Source organism: Acinonyx jubatus, chromosome E3 (genome assembly GCF_027475565.1).
Source record: "Acinonyx jubatus isolate Ajub_Pintada_27869175 chromosome E3, VMU_Ajub_asm_v1.0, whole genome shotgun sequence".
Lineage (NCBI taxonomy): Eukaryota > Metazoa > Chordata > Mammalia > Carnivora > Felidae > Acinonyx > Acinonyx jubatus.
In genome coordinates, this window is record NC_069398.1 from 18,621,256 (window position 1) to 18,638,219 (window position 16,964).

The following is a 16,964-nucleotide window of genomic DNA, read 5'->3' on the forward strand; positions in this document are numbered from 1 at the left end:
CTCCCTAGAGCACACGCGTGCTAAATACATACATACATACATACATACATACATACATAAGATCTTGTAGTCCCTAGAGCAAGGATTCTCAAAATGTAGTCTGGGGACCCCTGGCCTCTACAGAGTTAAAGCAATTTTCATGATACTAAAGATGTTATTTGCCTTTTCACTCATTCTCTCAGGGGCGTACAGTGAGGTTTTCCAAGTGCTTCATGCTGTCTAATATATAACAACAGTTTGAATGCAGAACAGGCTAAACTAGGCTGTGGTGAAAAAGTCAGAAGGGTGGTTGCCTTTTGGGAGTTGAGGGCAAGAAGTGACTGGGAAAGGCCCAGAAGGAATATTTTGGGCGGTGATGGTGACATCTTGATGATGGTATCTTGATGGAGGAGTTTGGGTTCCACAGGCATATATATTTGTCAGAACTCATGTGCAGAAGCATGGCATGGTTTTCTTTCTTTTTTTTATGTTAATTTATTTTTGAGAGAGACAGAGACAGAGCACGAGATGGGTAGGAGCAGAGAGAGAGGGAGAAACAGAATCTGAAGCAGGCTCCAGGCTCTGAGCTGTCAGCGCAGAGCCCAACTCGGGTCCTGAACTCACGATCCGTGAGATCATGACCTGAGCCGAAGTCGGAAGCTCAACCAACTGAACCACCCAGACGCCCCATCATGGCGTGGTTTTCTAACTGTAGGATCTTCAGACTGGAAAATCTTGTCCAAGACTTTGTTTCTAAGACGTTTGAAAATCAGACATGTGGAAAATGCCCACATTTCAATGTCAGAAAGACCTGGGTTCGATCCTAACTCTGCTCTATGTTATGTTCGTGACTTTGGACAAGTAACAGCATTTAGCAGAGTGCTTGACACATAGGCACCTAATGAATATTTGTAATATGACTGAATGAAGCCATGTAATTTTCCAGAGCTCTACTTTGTACTGACTCCAAGAAATCTCACTTTCATTTGCTCCACCAAGATTTGGAGGGTTTCTGGGTGAGTTTCCTTTAATGGCAAACCGAAGCAGAGAAAAAACCAAACATGCTTTTGTTTGGGTTTGCTTGGTTATCACCTACTGGGGAATAAGCAGGGGGTTAAGGCTGGAGGGGGAGGAGACACAACAGGCCTTGGACATCTGCTGTTGTAACTCTTAAGCCACCTACAGACGTAACTGATTTCTGTCTTGGTGACTTCATCTGAAAAATGAGACCATGCTTACTACCTTCCGATAGGATTGTTGTCATAAATAAATGAAGTACTTTTTGCAGAGTGCCTGAAGTCACAATGGATGCAAAATAAATGTAAGTCCCTCTTCCGTTTTTCGTCTCTCTGTACTATTTTGCTTGAAATAACCACACCCCAAAACATGTATGACTGCTAATATAGACTTCCTACCAGAAGTGATCCTTAAACGTTCTCATATATGTGCTGTCTTAGTAATCGATCTATATTTGCTCTCCTTCCCCATCACGTTACACATGACAGCGCCAAGGAACACATCGTGTCATTGGCTGGACTTGAATTTATTGGGCTCAAAACTTTCTTGAAACCCACGAACTGTAGTCCAAGGGGAGTCTTCTCTTTCTTGGATAGTTGGGTTGTTTTGTGGGTGGTGATTGTTTAGGGATTTGACCTTAGCTGTCTCCTGGGTGACTGCATCAGCTTGTGCATATTGGGGCTTCTCTATTCTTGGGACTGCGCAAGAGGCCTGGCCCTGCGTTTCCTTAAAATGGCTCTTTCATTGCTCCACTCTGCAGTGGGAGCTTGAGGACTCAGTACCAGCCACTGGGGGGGTCCATGATGGTCCAAACCGGGAAGCAGTCATATCACCCAGTTAATTTGGTGACCTCCTGTAGTGAGGGTCAGGGTAGGGTGGGAAGGGTCTTTTTTTTTTTTTCTTCTTCCTGACCTTTATACCTAACATGGGGCTGAAATTTACAACCCCAAGTTCAGGAATCCATTGCTGTACCAACAGAGCCAGCCAGGCGCCCCTAGCCGGGGGTGGGCTCTTCTTTTTTGAGAGATTGCCTTTCATCTCCAGTTGCCATCAGAGGAGCTGTGGGTTCTCTTTGTAGTTTGTGGGCCTTTGGGCCCTTCATTCCAGGCATGTTCCAGAGTATTCCCTACTTGGAAAGGCCTCAGACGTGCCCCCATTCCAGGCCACCTCAGGCTATGTGCCTGGGACCTCCTTCCTACACATATCTCAGTTATCCCTATTTAACATTCAACCACCACACAGTGAGGCCAGTTATTTTCATGTAACAGTAAATTGTTAGATTTCTAGCATGTGTGAGCTGGATAGGTCATACAGAGCGTGTGACCCAGAGAAGCTCCTTTTACAAATGGGTAATTGAAACCCAGAGAGGTTAAGAGATTTGACTGAGGCCATGTAGCCGAGGGGAGGTAGGACTTAGGTTTCCCAAGTCCCTGTGCAATACTCTGTCAACCCCACTGTGACCTCTAATAGCTATTAGCTGAGTTCCCAGCATTCCTCAGTAATCTTTTTATTTGACTTTGGTCAGCAAACTCCTTCATTCCCTGCCATTGTCCTGATTCCCCACCCAGCCCTCCTAGGTTTTCTCAGGTGCAACAGGTAGTTTGTGTCAGTTTGGCTAGGCTGTAGTAGACTGTTAAGTCAAAAGCAGTCTAGGTGTTGCTGTGAAGAGGCTTAGTAGGTGTGGTTACCATCTACAATCATTTGACTTTAAGTGATGATCCTGGGTAAGCTGGGTGGGCATCATCTAGGCAGTTCAAGGCTTAAAAGCAAAACTGATACTACATGGTGTCACTTATGCGTGGAATCCAAAATCAAAAAGTTGAACACAGGGGCTCCTGGCTGACTCAGTCTGTAGAGCATGTGACTCTTGATCTCAGGGTCGTGCATCTGAGCCCAACCTCCAGGATAAAGATTACTTAAAAAATATATATATATATTTCTTAAAAAAAAAAGTTGAACACGTAGAAACCGAGTAGAATGGTGGTCACCAGGAATTGGGAAGTATAGGAAATGGGGAAAGTTGGTAAAAGGGTACAGACATTCCACTGTGTAGCATGGTAACTATAGTTGATAATACTGTACTGTATGATTGCAATTTGCTAAGAGAGTAGATCTTAAGCATTCTCACAAAATTTTTTTTTAATTTTTAAAAAATGTTTATTTATTTTGAGAGAGAGAGAGAGAGCATGCAAGCAGGAGAGGGGCAAAGAGAGAGATGGAGAGAGAGAGAATCATAAGCAGGCTCCGCACTGTCAGTGTAGAGTGGGGCTTGATCCCATGAACGTGCCCCCCCCCCCCAGTTTTTTTATTTTTTAATTTTTTGTTATTATTTTAAGTAGGCTTCACATCCAGCATGGAGCCCAAATGTGAGGCTTGAAGTCACAACCCTGAGATCAAGACCTGATCTGAGATCAAGAATCAGATGCTTAACTGACTGACCCACCCAGGCGTCCCCCCCCCCCCCCCAAATTTTTTTTAAGTAAGGGTTACTATTTGGACGCCTGGGTGGCTCAGTCAGTTGAGCATCTGACTCTTGATTTCGGCTCAGGTCATGATCCCAGGGTCATGGGATCGAGCCCTGCGTTCAGGGTCTGCGCCGAGCATGGAGTCTGCTTAAGCTTCACTCTCGCTCCTGCCCCTTTCCCTTGCTCACATGCGCTTTCTCTCTCTCTCTAAAAAAATTAAAATAAGTAATATAAAAGAGTAACAATTGATAAAGTAAATAAGATATAGGGATATAATATACAGTATAGGGAATATCATTAATAATATTGTAACAACTTTATATGGTGACAGATGGTGATCATTTCATAATGTATATACATATTGAATCACTGTGTTGTATACCTGAAACTAATACAATATTGTATGTCAATTATTCTTCCATAAAAAAATTTTTTTAAGCTAACTCTGAGGTGATGGATGTGTTAATGAACTTGATTGTGGGAGTTCTTTCACAAGGTATCAAATCATCACGTCGTACACCTTAAACATTACAATTTTATTTGTCATTTATACTTCAATAAAACTGGAAAAAGAATTTCCAAAGAAAATTAAGTTACTACGAGTGTAAATTTTGATGATAAATTAATTTACAAGGAAGAAAAGGCAAAACTGGGGTTTCCCTTAGGAAGAGTAAATTCCGCCTCTGGACTGCAGCACCCACTCCTGCGCAGGAGTTTCCAGACTGTCAGCCTGCCTTACAGACGTCACACTGGCCTCACCCGCCTCCACAGTTGAGGAGCCGATCCCTTGCAGTAAATGTCTTCATGTATAGGGGCAGCTGGCTGGTTCAGTCACTAGAGCAGGCAACTCTTGATCTTGGGGTGGTGAGTTCAAGCTCCACACTGGGGGTAGAGATGACGTAAAAATAAAATCTTAAGGCACCTGGGTGGCTCAGTCATTAAGTGTACAACTTCTGCTCAGGTCATGATCTCGCGGTTCATGAGTTCAAGCCCCAAGTCCCGCTCTGTGCTGACAGCTCAGAGCCTGCAGCCTGATATGGATTCTGTCTCCCTCTTTCTGCTCCACCCCTTTCAAAATAAATAAGTGTTAAAAATGTAAATAAATAAATAAAAATAAAATCTTAAAGGGGCACCTGGGTGGCTCAGTTGGTTAAGCGTTCGACTTCAGCTCAGGTCATGATGTTGCGGTTCACAAGTTCAAGCCCTGAGTGGGCTCTGTGCTGACAGCTGGAGCCTGCTTCGGATTCTGTCTGTCTGTCTCTCTCTCTCTCTCTCTCTCTCTCTCTCTCTGCCCCTCCTCCTCTTGTGCTCTTTCTCCCTGCACAAAAATAAAGCATTTAAATAAATAAAAACATTAAAAAAAAAACCTCTTTATGTATATATGTACGTATGTCTCCTGCTGGTTTTCCTCTGGAAGAATGTGACTCATACTACAGGCAGGTTTACTTATGCAACCGAACAAGTCAAGGTTGGGTATTAATTCCCTCAAGGTTTGCTCCATACCCACTCCCTCTACAAACTAACCTGTACCTTCACTCATCTTCATTTTCTTCTTTCTTAAGGTTTCCTGCCCCAACAGCTACGTAAAACATCCTCCCCAATCTCCTGCGAGACCTTGTTCCATCAGTTCCCTCCTCTTTCCTGAATCCTCAGCCTCTTCCTCCCTCTGACTCCTTCTTCGTCATATAAACATGCTCATGTCTCCCCTGTCTAGGAAAAAAACCCAATCTCTCTTTCCTTACATCCCCCATAACTGTGACTAGCCTATTTTCTGGCTTTCTGGAGCCAGACATCTTGGAATATTCAAGTCTTGCTGCCTGTATTTCCTCATTTCTCATTCATTCCTTAGCCAACTGCAGCCTGGTTTCAGCTTCCCCCAATCCCCCGAAGCTCTTTCAGGATTATTTGTGACCTTCTGATTGCCAAAGGCAAAGAATCTCAAGTCCGTCTTTTTCTTGCTTAGATGGCAGTAACAGCTCCATGAAATTTCTCTCTTGTCCCTGAGTGTGTTCCCTCCCCGGCCCCTCCCGTCTCTTTTCTCTAACCAATTCCTCTTTGGTATTCTCCAGTCCTCTGACGCCAGCCTTCTTCTCATTTTATATGCCCACAGTTTTCCCACGTGACTTCTTCCACATCCATCACTGGAAGTCCATTGTCTCTGTGCTTGTGACTCCTGAATCTAAGGCTTACCTGAAAGCTGTATCCAAGCCTTTATTGCTAAATAGTCCTCTGTGTAGTGTTGGGTCTCCATCAGGATGTGCCACAGATATGTCAAAATGCAACAGGTCCTTGGGGCAGCTGTCTGGCTCAGTCAGTTAAGCGTCTGACTCTTGATCTCGGCTCGGGTCATGATCTCAGGTTTGTGAGATCGAGCCTTGCATAAAGCTCTGCACTAGTGGCACGGACCCTGCTTGGGATTCTCTCTCTCTCGCTTCCCTGCTACTGCGCTCTCTTGCTCTCTTTCTCTCTCTTCCTCCCTCTCAAAATAAATATTATTTAAAAATGCAACAGGTCCAAAAGCTAATTTGTTCTCCTGTAGTCCTCATCTTAGAGAGGATCTCTCTCTTCCCAGTTGCCCATACTAGACATGATAGTTCTTCTAGACTCTCCTCTTTGACTCACCTTCATGGGTTCTTTTATCAAGTTCTTCTAAGTCTCCCCTCCCCCTCGAATCTCTCAAATTCCTCCCTCTCTTTTTTCCCTCACATCACTGCCTTTGTTCAGACATTCATCATTTCTGATCTAGACCTAGTCTCTTAACTATTATCTCATCCTGCTTCACCTTCAATCCATTTTCCCCACTTATACAAGGAAAGATGATTTTCGTATAAATCTTACCAATCCCGTGGGTGAAATCTTGGTTCAGTGGCTTCTTGTAGCCCATAAAATAAAGTTTCAACAGTTTAGTATGACATGCATGGTCCCTGCCATTCCATGAGGCTTCATCTTTACCCAGTAGAACTTTGCATTTTAACTGTGCAATTGTCATTTTAATGTGTTCATATTTCTGCATAGGCTGTGGCCTGAGCCCAGTACTGTGCCCCATCACACACGCACATGCGTACGCGCTCACACACACACACACACACACACACACACGCCCCTTCCTTCACCAAGTCTTCCCTTTGACTAGAGGAAAAGAAATCTTCAGTGGTCTTTGTATTCCCCAGCACCTAGCAGAGAGCATTTGATAAACGTATGATTAGCTCAATTTAGCAATTTTAGAACGTTATAAGGAAAGGAAAATTTTCTTTACATAAAATCTTTATGTAAAAAAAAGCCTAATATGTCAACTACACAAAAGCCGGGAATCCCATGACTTCGTCCTCTTCTGCGGCAGCTGCCTGTCAGGTGCCAGCGACTTCACTGGCCCAGGGTGAGACCCGCTGGTGCAAAGCTGATCCTGAAGTTGACCAGGTATCTGATGTGTCAGATTCAGCTGCACAAGGGTACAAAGTCCTGAACGTGCTACCACGTGGATGATCCTTCAAAATACACTAAATGGGATAAGCCAGACACAAAAGACCACACTGCTGGACGATTCCATCTACATGAAATGCCCGGAACAGGGAAATCCATAGAGACAGAAAGTAGATGGGTGGTTACGAGGGGCTGGGGGAGAGGAATGGGGAGCGACTGCTTAATGGGGATGGGATTTCTTTCTGAGCTGATGACGAAATTCTGGCATTAGTGGTGATGGTTGCACAATCTGTGGATACTAAAAACGACGGAAATGGCACACTTTAAAAGGTTGAATATTGGGGCACCCGGATGGCTCAGTCAGTTAAGTGGCTGACTCTGGATTTCAGCTCAGGTTATGATCTCACAGTTTGTGAGATCGAGCCCTGCTTTGGGCTCCGCACTGACTGTGGAGGCTGCTTGGGATTCTCTCTCTCTCTCTCTCTCTCTCTCTCTCTCTCTCTCTCTCTTTCCCTCCCTCTCTCTATCCCTCTGCCGCTCATGCTCTCTCTCAAATAAACTTAAATAACTAAATAAATGGGTGAATTTTATGTACTTTATATCTCAAAACAAATTACTCTGACATGATACTCCATCCCATGGAATTCTTTGAGAGAAATAAAGGAATTGTTCTAAAAAGTATCTAGGCATGAGTTTGTTTCTGTAATGTTAATATTTCTTTCTAAAACTACATGTACATAATTGTTATCTTTGTCTAATTGGGAAGAAATGTGACTCTGGCATTCACCATAATGTGAATAAATCTTTGGGGAGCAATGAGTGACTTCCCTCATCCCCAACCACCACCACCAAAAGGCAAAAACAAAACACTGTGGTAATTTTAGGACTGGGCACTAGAATCCCAAGAATTATTTCCAAAGTGACTCTGTATCCTTGCTGAATCTATCCAGCCACTCTGTTGCTTTCCCTGAATGGTAACCAACCCCCGATGTTCACGGAAACCCACCATGGACATCTATCCCTCTTGGAATGCCCTTTTTTTGAGGATGGAATTGGCAGAATAGAAGCTGTTGAGGAGGTGGCAGCTTCCTAGGGAAAGAAGCCCAATTCTGAGCGAGCTAAGCTAATCAGGGAGCATCAGTGCTTATGGGCAAAGGTGGGGAGGGACTAGGCTGGAGTAAGAGACAGAGTTCTGGACACAAACTTAGGCCAAGCTTCGGGAGACAGGTGGATTCTGGGAAAGCACGAAGGACAGTGGCCCAGGCCACCCAGAGACAGCAAGTGGGTTAATGCCAAGAGAGCCAGGTGACAGCCTTTTGGTGGGGAAACACTATCTCAAGGGGAGACAAGGCCTAGAAACTGGGACATCTGGGGTTTGGGGAGGAAGCTAGGCTGCACCCTTAGGCTTAACTCCAGTTTGGGTAAACAGTCTCGGGAGCTATCCTTGAAAAAAAGAGTTGGAGCAATCCAGAATCTTATCTCTTCTCCATAAACCAGGAAGAAAAGCCCAAGACTTTTACACCTCTCTCTCTCCCTCCCACTCTTCACCAGAAAGACGTCTATAGATAGCCAGAAAGGAGATTCACACATCCACAGCCAGAGTCAGGAGGCGGGTCCCAGCTGCACACACCCACATACACTCCAGCGTCAGCTATGTCCTTTTATTATTATTTTTATTGAACCCTGTAGGTGGGGTGGTGGTAAGGCGGTTCTCACAGCCTGCTGCAGCGGTTCAGCAACTGGTTCAATACCTGCGGTAGTAGTCCCAGTGCAGGCCGATGGCATTGATGAGGGTGCTAGCGCGACCGCTAATGAATCATAGTACGGTGTTGTGGTACAAGGGGACAGCACTGAAACTCCTGCCTATGTCTGTCCCAAAAGGCAGGTACCGGCCCTTGTTAGTCACAAAGACCAGCTTCCTCAGGTAGTACTTGTACTTGCCAGACACCTGGATCACTGACTCCCCGGGGTGCAGGAAAATCTCCTCCAGGTCTCCCTGGGTGCCACCCACATAGTCGCTCCACACCTTGCCATAGCGCACCTGGAGGCTGGGGGGGTGGTGAGGGAGGGAAGACTGAGCAGGGTGATTAGAATTCAGGACCTCTTGGCCTACAAGCCGAGAGACCTGCAAACTGGTGGCAGAGATGACAGGTCCTCTGCCAGTCCCAAGGTGTGTGAGGGATGAGGGAGCCCTTGAGGTCCCACTGTGAACTTCAACTCCTTTTGCCGACAGATAGGCTCAGAGAGGAAAAGTAACTTGGCCGGAGCCCCCCAGACAGTGGTAGAGCTTCACTTTGAAATCTAAGTTCCGGCTGTGCCCCCAACCCCTACGTGAAAGAAGCAGATGGGCCTTTCTGGATGGCTTTCATGAGGGAAGAGACTCTGTTGTCCCTGGATCAGAAGGATACATGTTTTGGGGAGAGGCGTCATCCAAGATGGAGGATGCCCAAGGGGATCTACACCTCAGGTCGGGCCAAAGTAGCCAGCTTCCCAGCGCCTCAGCGGCTGTGGTACAGATTTGCCCAAGACGTGCACGCTGGGGGCTGTAGGGCTGTAGCAGCACCGGCCTCAGACCCCAGCGTCCTGATACCTTTCACATCCCAAGTTGTCCCTGGGACTTGTTGACTGAAACAGATGTGACCCTACGTGACTGAGAACTTTCCAGTGTGGTAGGATCGGAGAAGACCCCCAAACCACAGACACACAAAGAATCTTACCCTATGATGTAGTTGTTGTCGATGCGGACCCGGATGGCAGTGATGGGGCCCTCCAGCTGGTAACCAGAATGGGAGAATCGCTCGCCTCCACCGCCTCCATACTCTCCATTGTAGGAGGAGGACCTAGCCTGAACTGGAGGGGACAGTAGGCGTCAGAAGGAGAGATCTCAAGAGCTCCAGTCCCTCCTCACCACTCCTACACCTCCCACAACTCGACGCCCACCACCCCAAGCCAGCCCCTGTGAGCCTTGGCCACTGGCAGAGCAGGAAGCTGCCTTCCCATGACGTTAATACTGGTCTCCTGGCCTCTCACTTACTGGCATTGGCCGAGGCTGATGCGCAGACAAGGGCAAGAAGAGCAATGGTCAACATTCTGGGGCTGGAGGGGAAAGAAAGGAGAATGTCAAGGTTCATTCACTCTGTTTCCTTTGGACTTCATTTACCCAGGCTTCCCTGGGTTAGATCTCCAATTGAGACTCGGCCCTCTTTGTCCCTCAACTCAGACCTAATTGACCCAGTCTTGGGCTCAGAAAGAATTGCCCCTAGTCTCTAGTCCTGCTCCTGGCAGGTACAGTGTCCTTAACCCCTCTGTCCTCCCTGGTCTCGAGGTAGTTGACCCCCTTGTTCCATCCTGAGTCAGGAGGTCAGTCCTAAGCCTCTGTCTGGACCAACCCGTGTAAGTCCTGGTCCCTCCTGGCACAAAGCAGGAAAAGAGTTTCAAAGAAGTGGAGGCCATCTCCAAATCATAGAGATGGTTGAGTTTACCAAACCAGGATTCTGAGCAAAACCTAACTGCAACCTGCCTGTGACACATGGGCCTGGCTTGGGGGACCTCCGGGGCAGAGTTTAAATTCCTAGCTTTAGCTGGATCTCAAATCAGAAGGAAAGGAGCATTTTAGGGGTGCGTCTCTGTGTCACCTAGGCAGTGAGGGTGATTATAGACAAGACTGTGCCAATACCAGCATCGGAACAGTTGAGAAACTGCACAACGAGTTTGGACCACAGCTCAAGATACCAGATTCCAGATGCCTGGTCTATTTGTCATAATTCTTTCTCCACTAACACAAATCTGGCTGTATCGATACCCCAAGCATCCCAGGTGTCTTCCGTCCTTCCTCTGAGACCCAGATACTTTGCACCTCCCTCAGATGCCCCAGGTAGCTGCCACACAGGTCTCCCCTGCCGCTCACTCCAGTCAGGCTGCTGTCCACCGCTGCTTGAATTCCCCCATAACTCAAATCCAGTCATCCCTTTTACCCCTTAGCCCAGGCCTCTGTCACCCCTCACCTGGCAGTTCCAGGTGCAAAGTAATCACCTGGAAACTTCCAGGTCTTTTATACCAGGTCCAAGCCCTCTGCCTGCTCTTTATTGTGTGAACCTCACCACCTGAGCAAACATGGTCAGCCTCTAGGGTCAGTTGTCAGGCAGGGTCTGGAATACCATATCCTGCCTCTCCCCCCAAGAGTTTCATGTGGCAGGGTGGGGTCCACTCTGGGTCAAGGCCCAGATCTCAGGATGGGCAGAATAAACTTGAGAAAAGGTCACCAACCCAAGGGCCAGCAGCTTTTGGTGGGCAAAGTAGCTAAGTGCTTCTGGATGTAGTCTAAGGTTGTCACCCCCCTATTTGGGTGTTCTGCAGGTGCTCCTACCTGCAATCTGTCATCTTTCAGGAGAAACCTTGTCCTCACTGTCCTGCATTTGAAATCTAGATTCTCCTGGGAAGAGATGATACACCCAACACTCTGTACTTAGGAGTGTCTACTATTTTCCAGACAATTTTTTTCCTTCTCATCCTGGTTATTTTATATGAAAAAACAAATTCAAACATAGGAAATATTTAAAGAATTATACAGTGAACACTCATATACACACCACATAGATTCTACCATGGTTAATACTTTGCTGTAATTGCCTTTTTCTGCCCCCCCCCCCCCATCCATCCTCAATCCGCCACACTGTTTACAAAACTTTTCTGAGAAGGGTAATGTGTTGCTGCTGGTGGACAACGAACACCTGTCAATCTCCCGCCTGGGAGACAGGCAGGCCAATAGGCATGTGAGACGCTGAGGAAGTAACGGTACATGGTTCCTCCCTTGGGGGAAGTTCTGGTCTCAAGGCTCTCGGGGCTCCTGGGAGCCATGGCTGAATCTTCTGGGGGATAAAGCCCACACGGGGCAACAGCTCCTTCCATTAGGCCTTAGATTCGTGTCATAGATTTCTTCTCTTCCGAGGCCCTTCTGTTCCACCGGAGTCTCTAGACAGACTCCTGAGTCCTACTTCCTGACCCCTTTAGGACTGGCTCTTTGACCCTCTGAGTCAGCGGGCCCTCCCAAGCAGAGAGATGGATGGAGCCCAGGGAAGAGCTGGAGTCATTAGCCTTGGTGATTAATGACTAGTAGCTGGACAAACAGAATATCCACCCCTCATAGACCATCTAGGACTGAGAACTCCTCCCAGGAAAGCCAGGGAACCCCAACCTAAGGAGCCAGAAATAGGACAGGGCTCTTGGTCTGGAGATTCCGAGAGCAAAGAGGGCAGCCAGGGTTGCATTGTCTGATCTCTGCTTCAAGTTCAAAACAACCATGTCCTGGTGAGATAACTTCCTCATTCCAGCTGTTTTGTTCTGTCTCTCTTGTCCTCTCTGGTTTTCTTTCTTTCCTACTTCTCTCTTTCCGTTTGTCTTGATCTTTCCCCATCATCTCCTGCTCTAAGGATTGTTCTTTGTATTCACTGTCTCCATCCCTTTTTCCTTCTGCCTCTTCTCTTTGTCTCTTCTCCTCCTCCAAGCTCTGTCTCTAAATCTTTCCTCTGTCTTCTCTCACTATTGTCTGTCTTTTGTCTTCCTTATGAGGAGTATATCCCACAGGATGGAACCAAACACTGGATATCAAAGATGGCAGCTCAGGGGCATCCAGGTGACTAAGTTGGTTAAGAATTGGACCAATAGTGATCTCACCACTCGTGGGTTCAAGAGCTGCATCGGGCTCTGTGCTGATGGCTCAGAGCCTGGAGCCTGCTTCAGATTCTGTTTCCACCCCGGCCCCTCCCCCACTCATTCTCTCTCTCTCTCTCTCTCTCTCTCTCTCTCTCTCTCTCTCTCTCTCCCTCTCAAACATAAATAAAAGATTAAGAAAAAAAAGATGGTAGCCCAGAGAGGTCTGCAGTGAATGCCTTAGGAGAATACCCTCATATTTCCATACATGACACATCTGGGACCCTCAGGGGGAGACCATCACACTTGTCATAGGTTCACTCTGATGCACTGGCCCCACCTATGCAGAGAGTCAGAGTCTCCCCGATGCCGACGGACTGGTCCCTGGATCCCCCCAGCAGGCCCTCCATCTCCTCTCCAGAGTGTAAAGAGAGGACTTTATTCCAGTGGGAAGGGTCTCAGGGCTCATCGCCTGTGGGTCCCAGAGACCAGCTAGACCACTGTGCAGCTAATGTTGGTATGCCATCAGGTCCAGTTCCATTGCTCCTGTTTGAACTTGTCACATTTTGCCCATGTGTCCCCTGGGGGACGACCTTCCCCAGTCCTACAGGCAGTGAAGGTCATCCCTGCCTAGTCCCAAGGCTGCGAAGTCCAAAACCTCCCCAAGCTTTCTGCTATGGCAGGGAAGCTGACACTCATTCTCTTGCTGTCTTCTCTGCCCCTTGGCAAAGCAACTCACTCAGCACATTTATGCAGCATCTGTATGTTGGAGGAACCGTCCTAGATGCTGGACAGACAGTCACAGAGGAAGGGTCAAATCGTAGTGCTGGAGCTTTCACTGCAGGGTGGGGGGTCGGACAATTGAACAACTCGTTCCCATGGGCCAGGCCAGGAGGAAATGAGGCAGAGTGAACCAGGAGAAGGGCTGGGAAAGCTGTCTCTAGCCTGGGAGGCCCCCCTCTCCACGGGTAATATTTGTGAAGACCTCACCAAAGTGATGGAGAGACTACAGACGTTTGGGAGAAGACTGGACCTGGTGAGGGAACGAGTATGCAAACCCTGAGCAGGAAGTGTGCGGAACAGTGTGCGGGGAGGGCAGGGTGGCTGCTGGGAAGTGTGGCTGCCAGCGGGAGGGGAGGTGTGGGCAGCAGCCGGCGGGCAGGTAGTACAGGGCCTGGGAGGCTGTGGTCAGGAGTTTGGATTCCTCCTGAAGGTGAGGGAAGCCACCGAGTGGTTTCGTTCCCCTCTTAAAAGTGGAGAATGGACAGGGTGGGGAATGAGGGTGTGTGGAGGGGAAGGGGGAGGGCGAGCCCACCTCAGGAGGCAGGAACAGTGTGAGCTCTCATACCCCCCAACCCTTGTCTCAAGGGGCCCCTGCTCAGAGCCCTAGTTCCTCTCTCAGACAAAGCCTCTTAAATCCTGGTGCAAATTCACACCCCAGGGGGGAGAATCTGCCCCTTGACTCCCATCACTGATTTTTCAAAATGTATTTCCAAATGATAGCAGATCTGTTTCCTGTTAAGAAAAAAAAAATCTGTCTCCCCATTTACGCCTTGGGTAGATGGTGGTTTCATTTGAACAAAGGGTTTTACCACAAAAGCAAATGTGAACAGTGCTTTTCTGTTCACCCTTCATGGTTCCCGTGAAGAAAGTAAAGTCTTGAGACAGAAGTGACCTCACTAAGCTGCAGAGAGGGTCCCTCCACTCCCTGCTGTAGAGGCCACTTGTAGGCAAACAGGCTTGGGTGACAGGAGGTAGAAAAGGGCCACAGCGATGGGATGCAAGCTGGTGTAGCCACTCCGGAAAAAGTATGGAGGCTCCTCAAAAAATTAAAAATAGAACTACCCTACGACCCAGCAACTGCACTACTAGGTGTTTATCCAACGGATACAGGTGTGCTGTTTCGAAGGGACACTTGCAGCCCAATGTTTATAGCAGCACCATCAACAATAGCCAAAGTATGGAAAGAGCCCAAATGTCCATCGATGGATGAATGGATAAAGATGTGGTGTATATATATATATATATATATACAACGGAGTATCACTCGGCAATCAAAAAAGAATGAAATCTTGCCATTTGCAGCTACGTGGATGGAACTGGAGGGTATAATGCTAAGCAAAATTAGAGAAAGACAAAAATCATATGACTTCACTCATACGAGGATATTAAGATGCAAAACAGATGAACATAAGGGAAGGGAAGCAAAAATAATAGAAAAACAGGGAGGCGGACAAAACAGAAGAGACTCTTTAATATGGAGAACAAGCAGAGGGTTACTGGTGGGGTTGGTTGTGGGAGGGGGAATGGGCTACATGGGTAAGGGGCACTAAGGAATCTACTCCTGAAATCATTGTTGCACCATAGGCTAAATAATTTGGATGTAAATTTAAGAACATAAAATTAAAAAAATAATAAAGTAAAAAAACTCTTTAAAAAAAAAAAAAAAGAAAAGGGCCACGGCGACCCCCTGGCTGAATACAGACAGGCCCATGGGTCAGGGGCACCTCCATGAATCAGTTATAGGCTCTAACTGACCAATGGGCTGCTTACAACCAGGCACAGTCACCACCAAAGGGGAGAATTCCATACATCCCCATAAGTCCTCACCTTCCCCTTTCCAAAATAGTCCCCCGTCCCCCACACTGCCTCTTCTCAGACAGCCTTTCCTCTGCAACCTTGCTGTGTATTCCATAAGCTTCTATCTCCTTTGTTCTGCCTCAGGTGAATTCTTTCACGGCCCAAGCCACCAGCCTCCACCAGGTGGTCACTGCACATTTGGGGGCCCCCATCTGATCGGGACACCACACCTTGCCTCCTGTCCCTCGTAACCCACATGCCAGTCCCTACACTAGCCAGCTGTTTGCTCCTGCCACTCTGGCTGCCTAAATGTTCTCCTGTCCTGCTCACCTGCCCATCTTCTACCCTTAAGACATTCAGCCCCTACCCCCCCCCCCACTACCCCCTGCACGCACCACCCCCTGCACTCCTCCCTAGGGCTTCTATCATAGGGGTCTCCCTCCAGCCCCTCTACTTCAGACAGAATTCCTTTTTTTGGCCTCCAACTGTGTTTGCTACCTCCCCAGCTCAGCTCTGATTACCCTGCGCTGTAATTTATCTGTGTACACAGAAGCCTTCTCCACCAAACCCCAAGCCCATTCTAAGGCGGAAGGCCTGTCTTGTCCAACTCTGAATTCCAGGCTCCTGCTTCCCATCTGGCACATTACAGGTGCCCCATAAATGACTGTCACATGCCTTGTCTGCGGTGAGAATTCCGTTAAATACTCCTCCTTTGTCTTTTCGGGCCAGTGTCTCTCTTCTGGCAGGCTTGAATTTGGGTTTTCTTGTTTCTTATTTCTGAACCTTCTGGGGAAACCCTGTTCGGTAGCATACTGTACCTAAAGACAGAATTGTGGGTTGAGGTCCTCCATTCCAACACTCATTAGCCATGTGAATTTTAAAAAGTCACTAGGGTGCCTGGGTGGCTTGGTTGGTTAAGCATCTGTTTTCGATTCGGGTCATAATCTCACAGTTGGAGCCCCATGTTGGGCTCTGTGCTGACAGCTCAGAGCCTGGAGCCTGCTTCAGATTCTGTGTCTCCCTCTCTCTTTCTCTGCCCCTCCCTCACTTGTGTGGGCTCTCTCTCCCAAACTCTCATAAATACGTAAATAAGCGCTAAAAAATAAAAAGTCACTATTTCTTAGAGCCTGTTCTGCATTTGGAACATGAGAAGCAAATGGTGTCAAGATCAACCAAAATCCTCAGGGACAGAGTTTTTCAGACTGTGGGTCTTAACTCACTAGTGGACCATGAAATCACTTTAACAGCTCAAAAACAACGTATTTTTTTAAGTTTATTTTCTTTAGTAAGCTCTCTACCCAACGTGGAGCTTGAACCCACAAGCCCTACAACAAGAGTCTCATGCTTTCCCAACTGAGCCACCCAGGTGCCCCAAAACCAACATAGTTTAGAATGAAATAAAGTAAGAGCATCGCATGTAACAAGGCTAAATACTATTTCCTGAGATAGCGTTTCAGTCAAATACTCTATCCTACGCATAACTGGCTCACAATATAAAATGTTCTTTTCTATTGTGACCTGCTCTTAAAAAAAAGTCCTTGAGAAAAATAAACTCTACCTCTATCAAAGGGTACGATTTTTTATATGTCAACACAGTTCAAAACTGCCAGGCCAGAAGTGGGTTGGGACACCTTTAGGGCAATAATTAGAGCAGCTCCTGAGACCCAGACTCAGGTATGGAAGAATGTGTTGATAATCTTTTTATTTTATTTTATTTTTTTGACATGGAATTGACACGTAACATTACATTAGTTTCAGGGATTACCACATGCTGATTCGACATATGTATATATTGTGAAATGCGTTAATCCTTTCTTAAAGTCAGAAACCTATAGCAACCTGCCAAGAATTCAT

At 47.1% G+C, this 16,964-nt stretch overlaps 2 protein-coding genes across 4 annotated transcripts in view; one reads left to right on the forward strand and one right to left on the reverse strand.

Annotated features, from left to right (window-relative positions):
* The window catches only part of CE3H16orf54 (chromosome E3 C16orf54 homolog), a 55,163-nt gene that overhangs the window by 3,243 nt on the left and 34,956 nt on the right, over positions 1 to 16,964 (forward strand). The gene's annotated exons all lie outside the window — the stretch shown is intronic.
* On the reverse strand, positions 8,529 to 10,975 carry LOC106968364 (zymogen granule membrane protein 16-like). Of its 2 annotated transcripts, none has more exons than XM_053213572.1 (4): positions 10,886 to 10,975; positions 9,916 to 9,977; positions 9,599 to 9,731; positions 8,529 to 8,929 (listed from the first exon to the last, which is right to left on the reverse strand). In XM_053213572.1, the coding sequence occupies exons 2-4, from the start codon at positions 9,968 to 9,970 to the stop codon at positions 8,698 to 8,700; spliced, it is 420 nt and encodes a 139-aa protein (XP_053069547.1). In that variant the 5' UTR covers positions 9,971 to 9,977; positions 10,886 to 10,975; the 3' UTR covers positions 8,529 to 8,697. The 2 variants fall into 2 exon arrangements, with proteins under 2 accessions (XP_053069547.1, XP_053069548.1); XM_053213573.1 differs by lacking the exon at positions 10,886 to 10,975 and adding an exon at positions 10,856 to 10,883.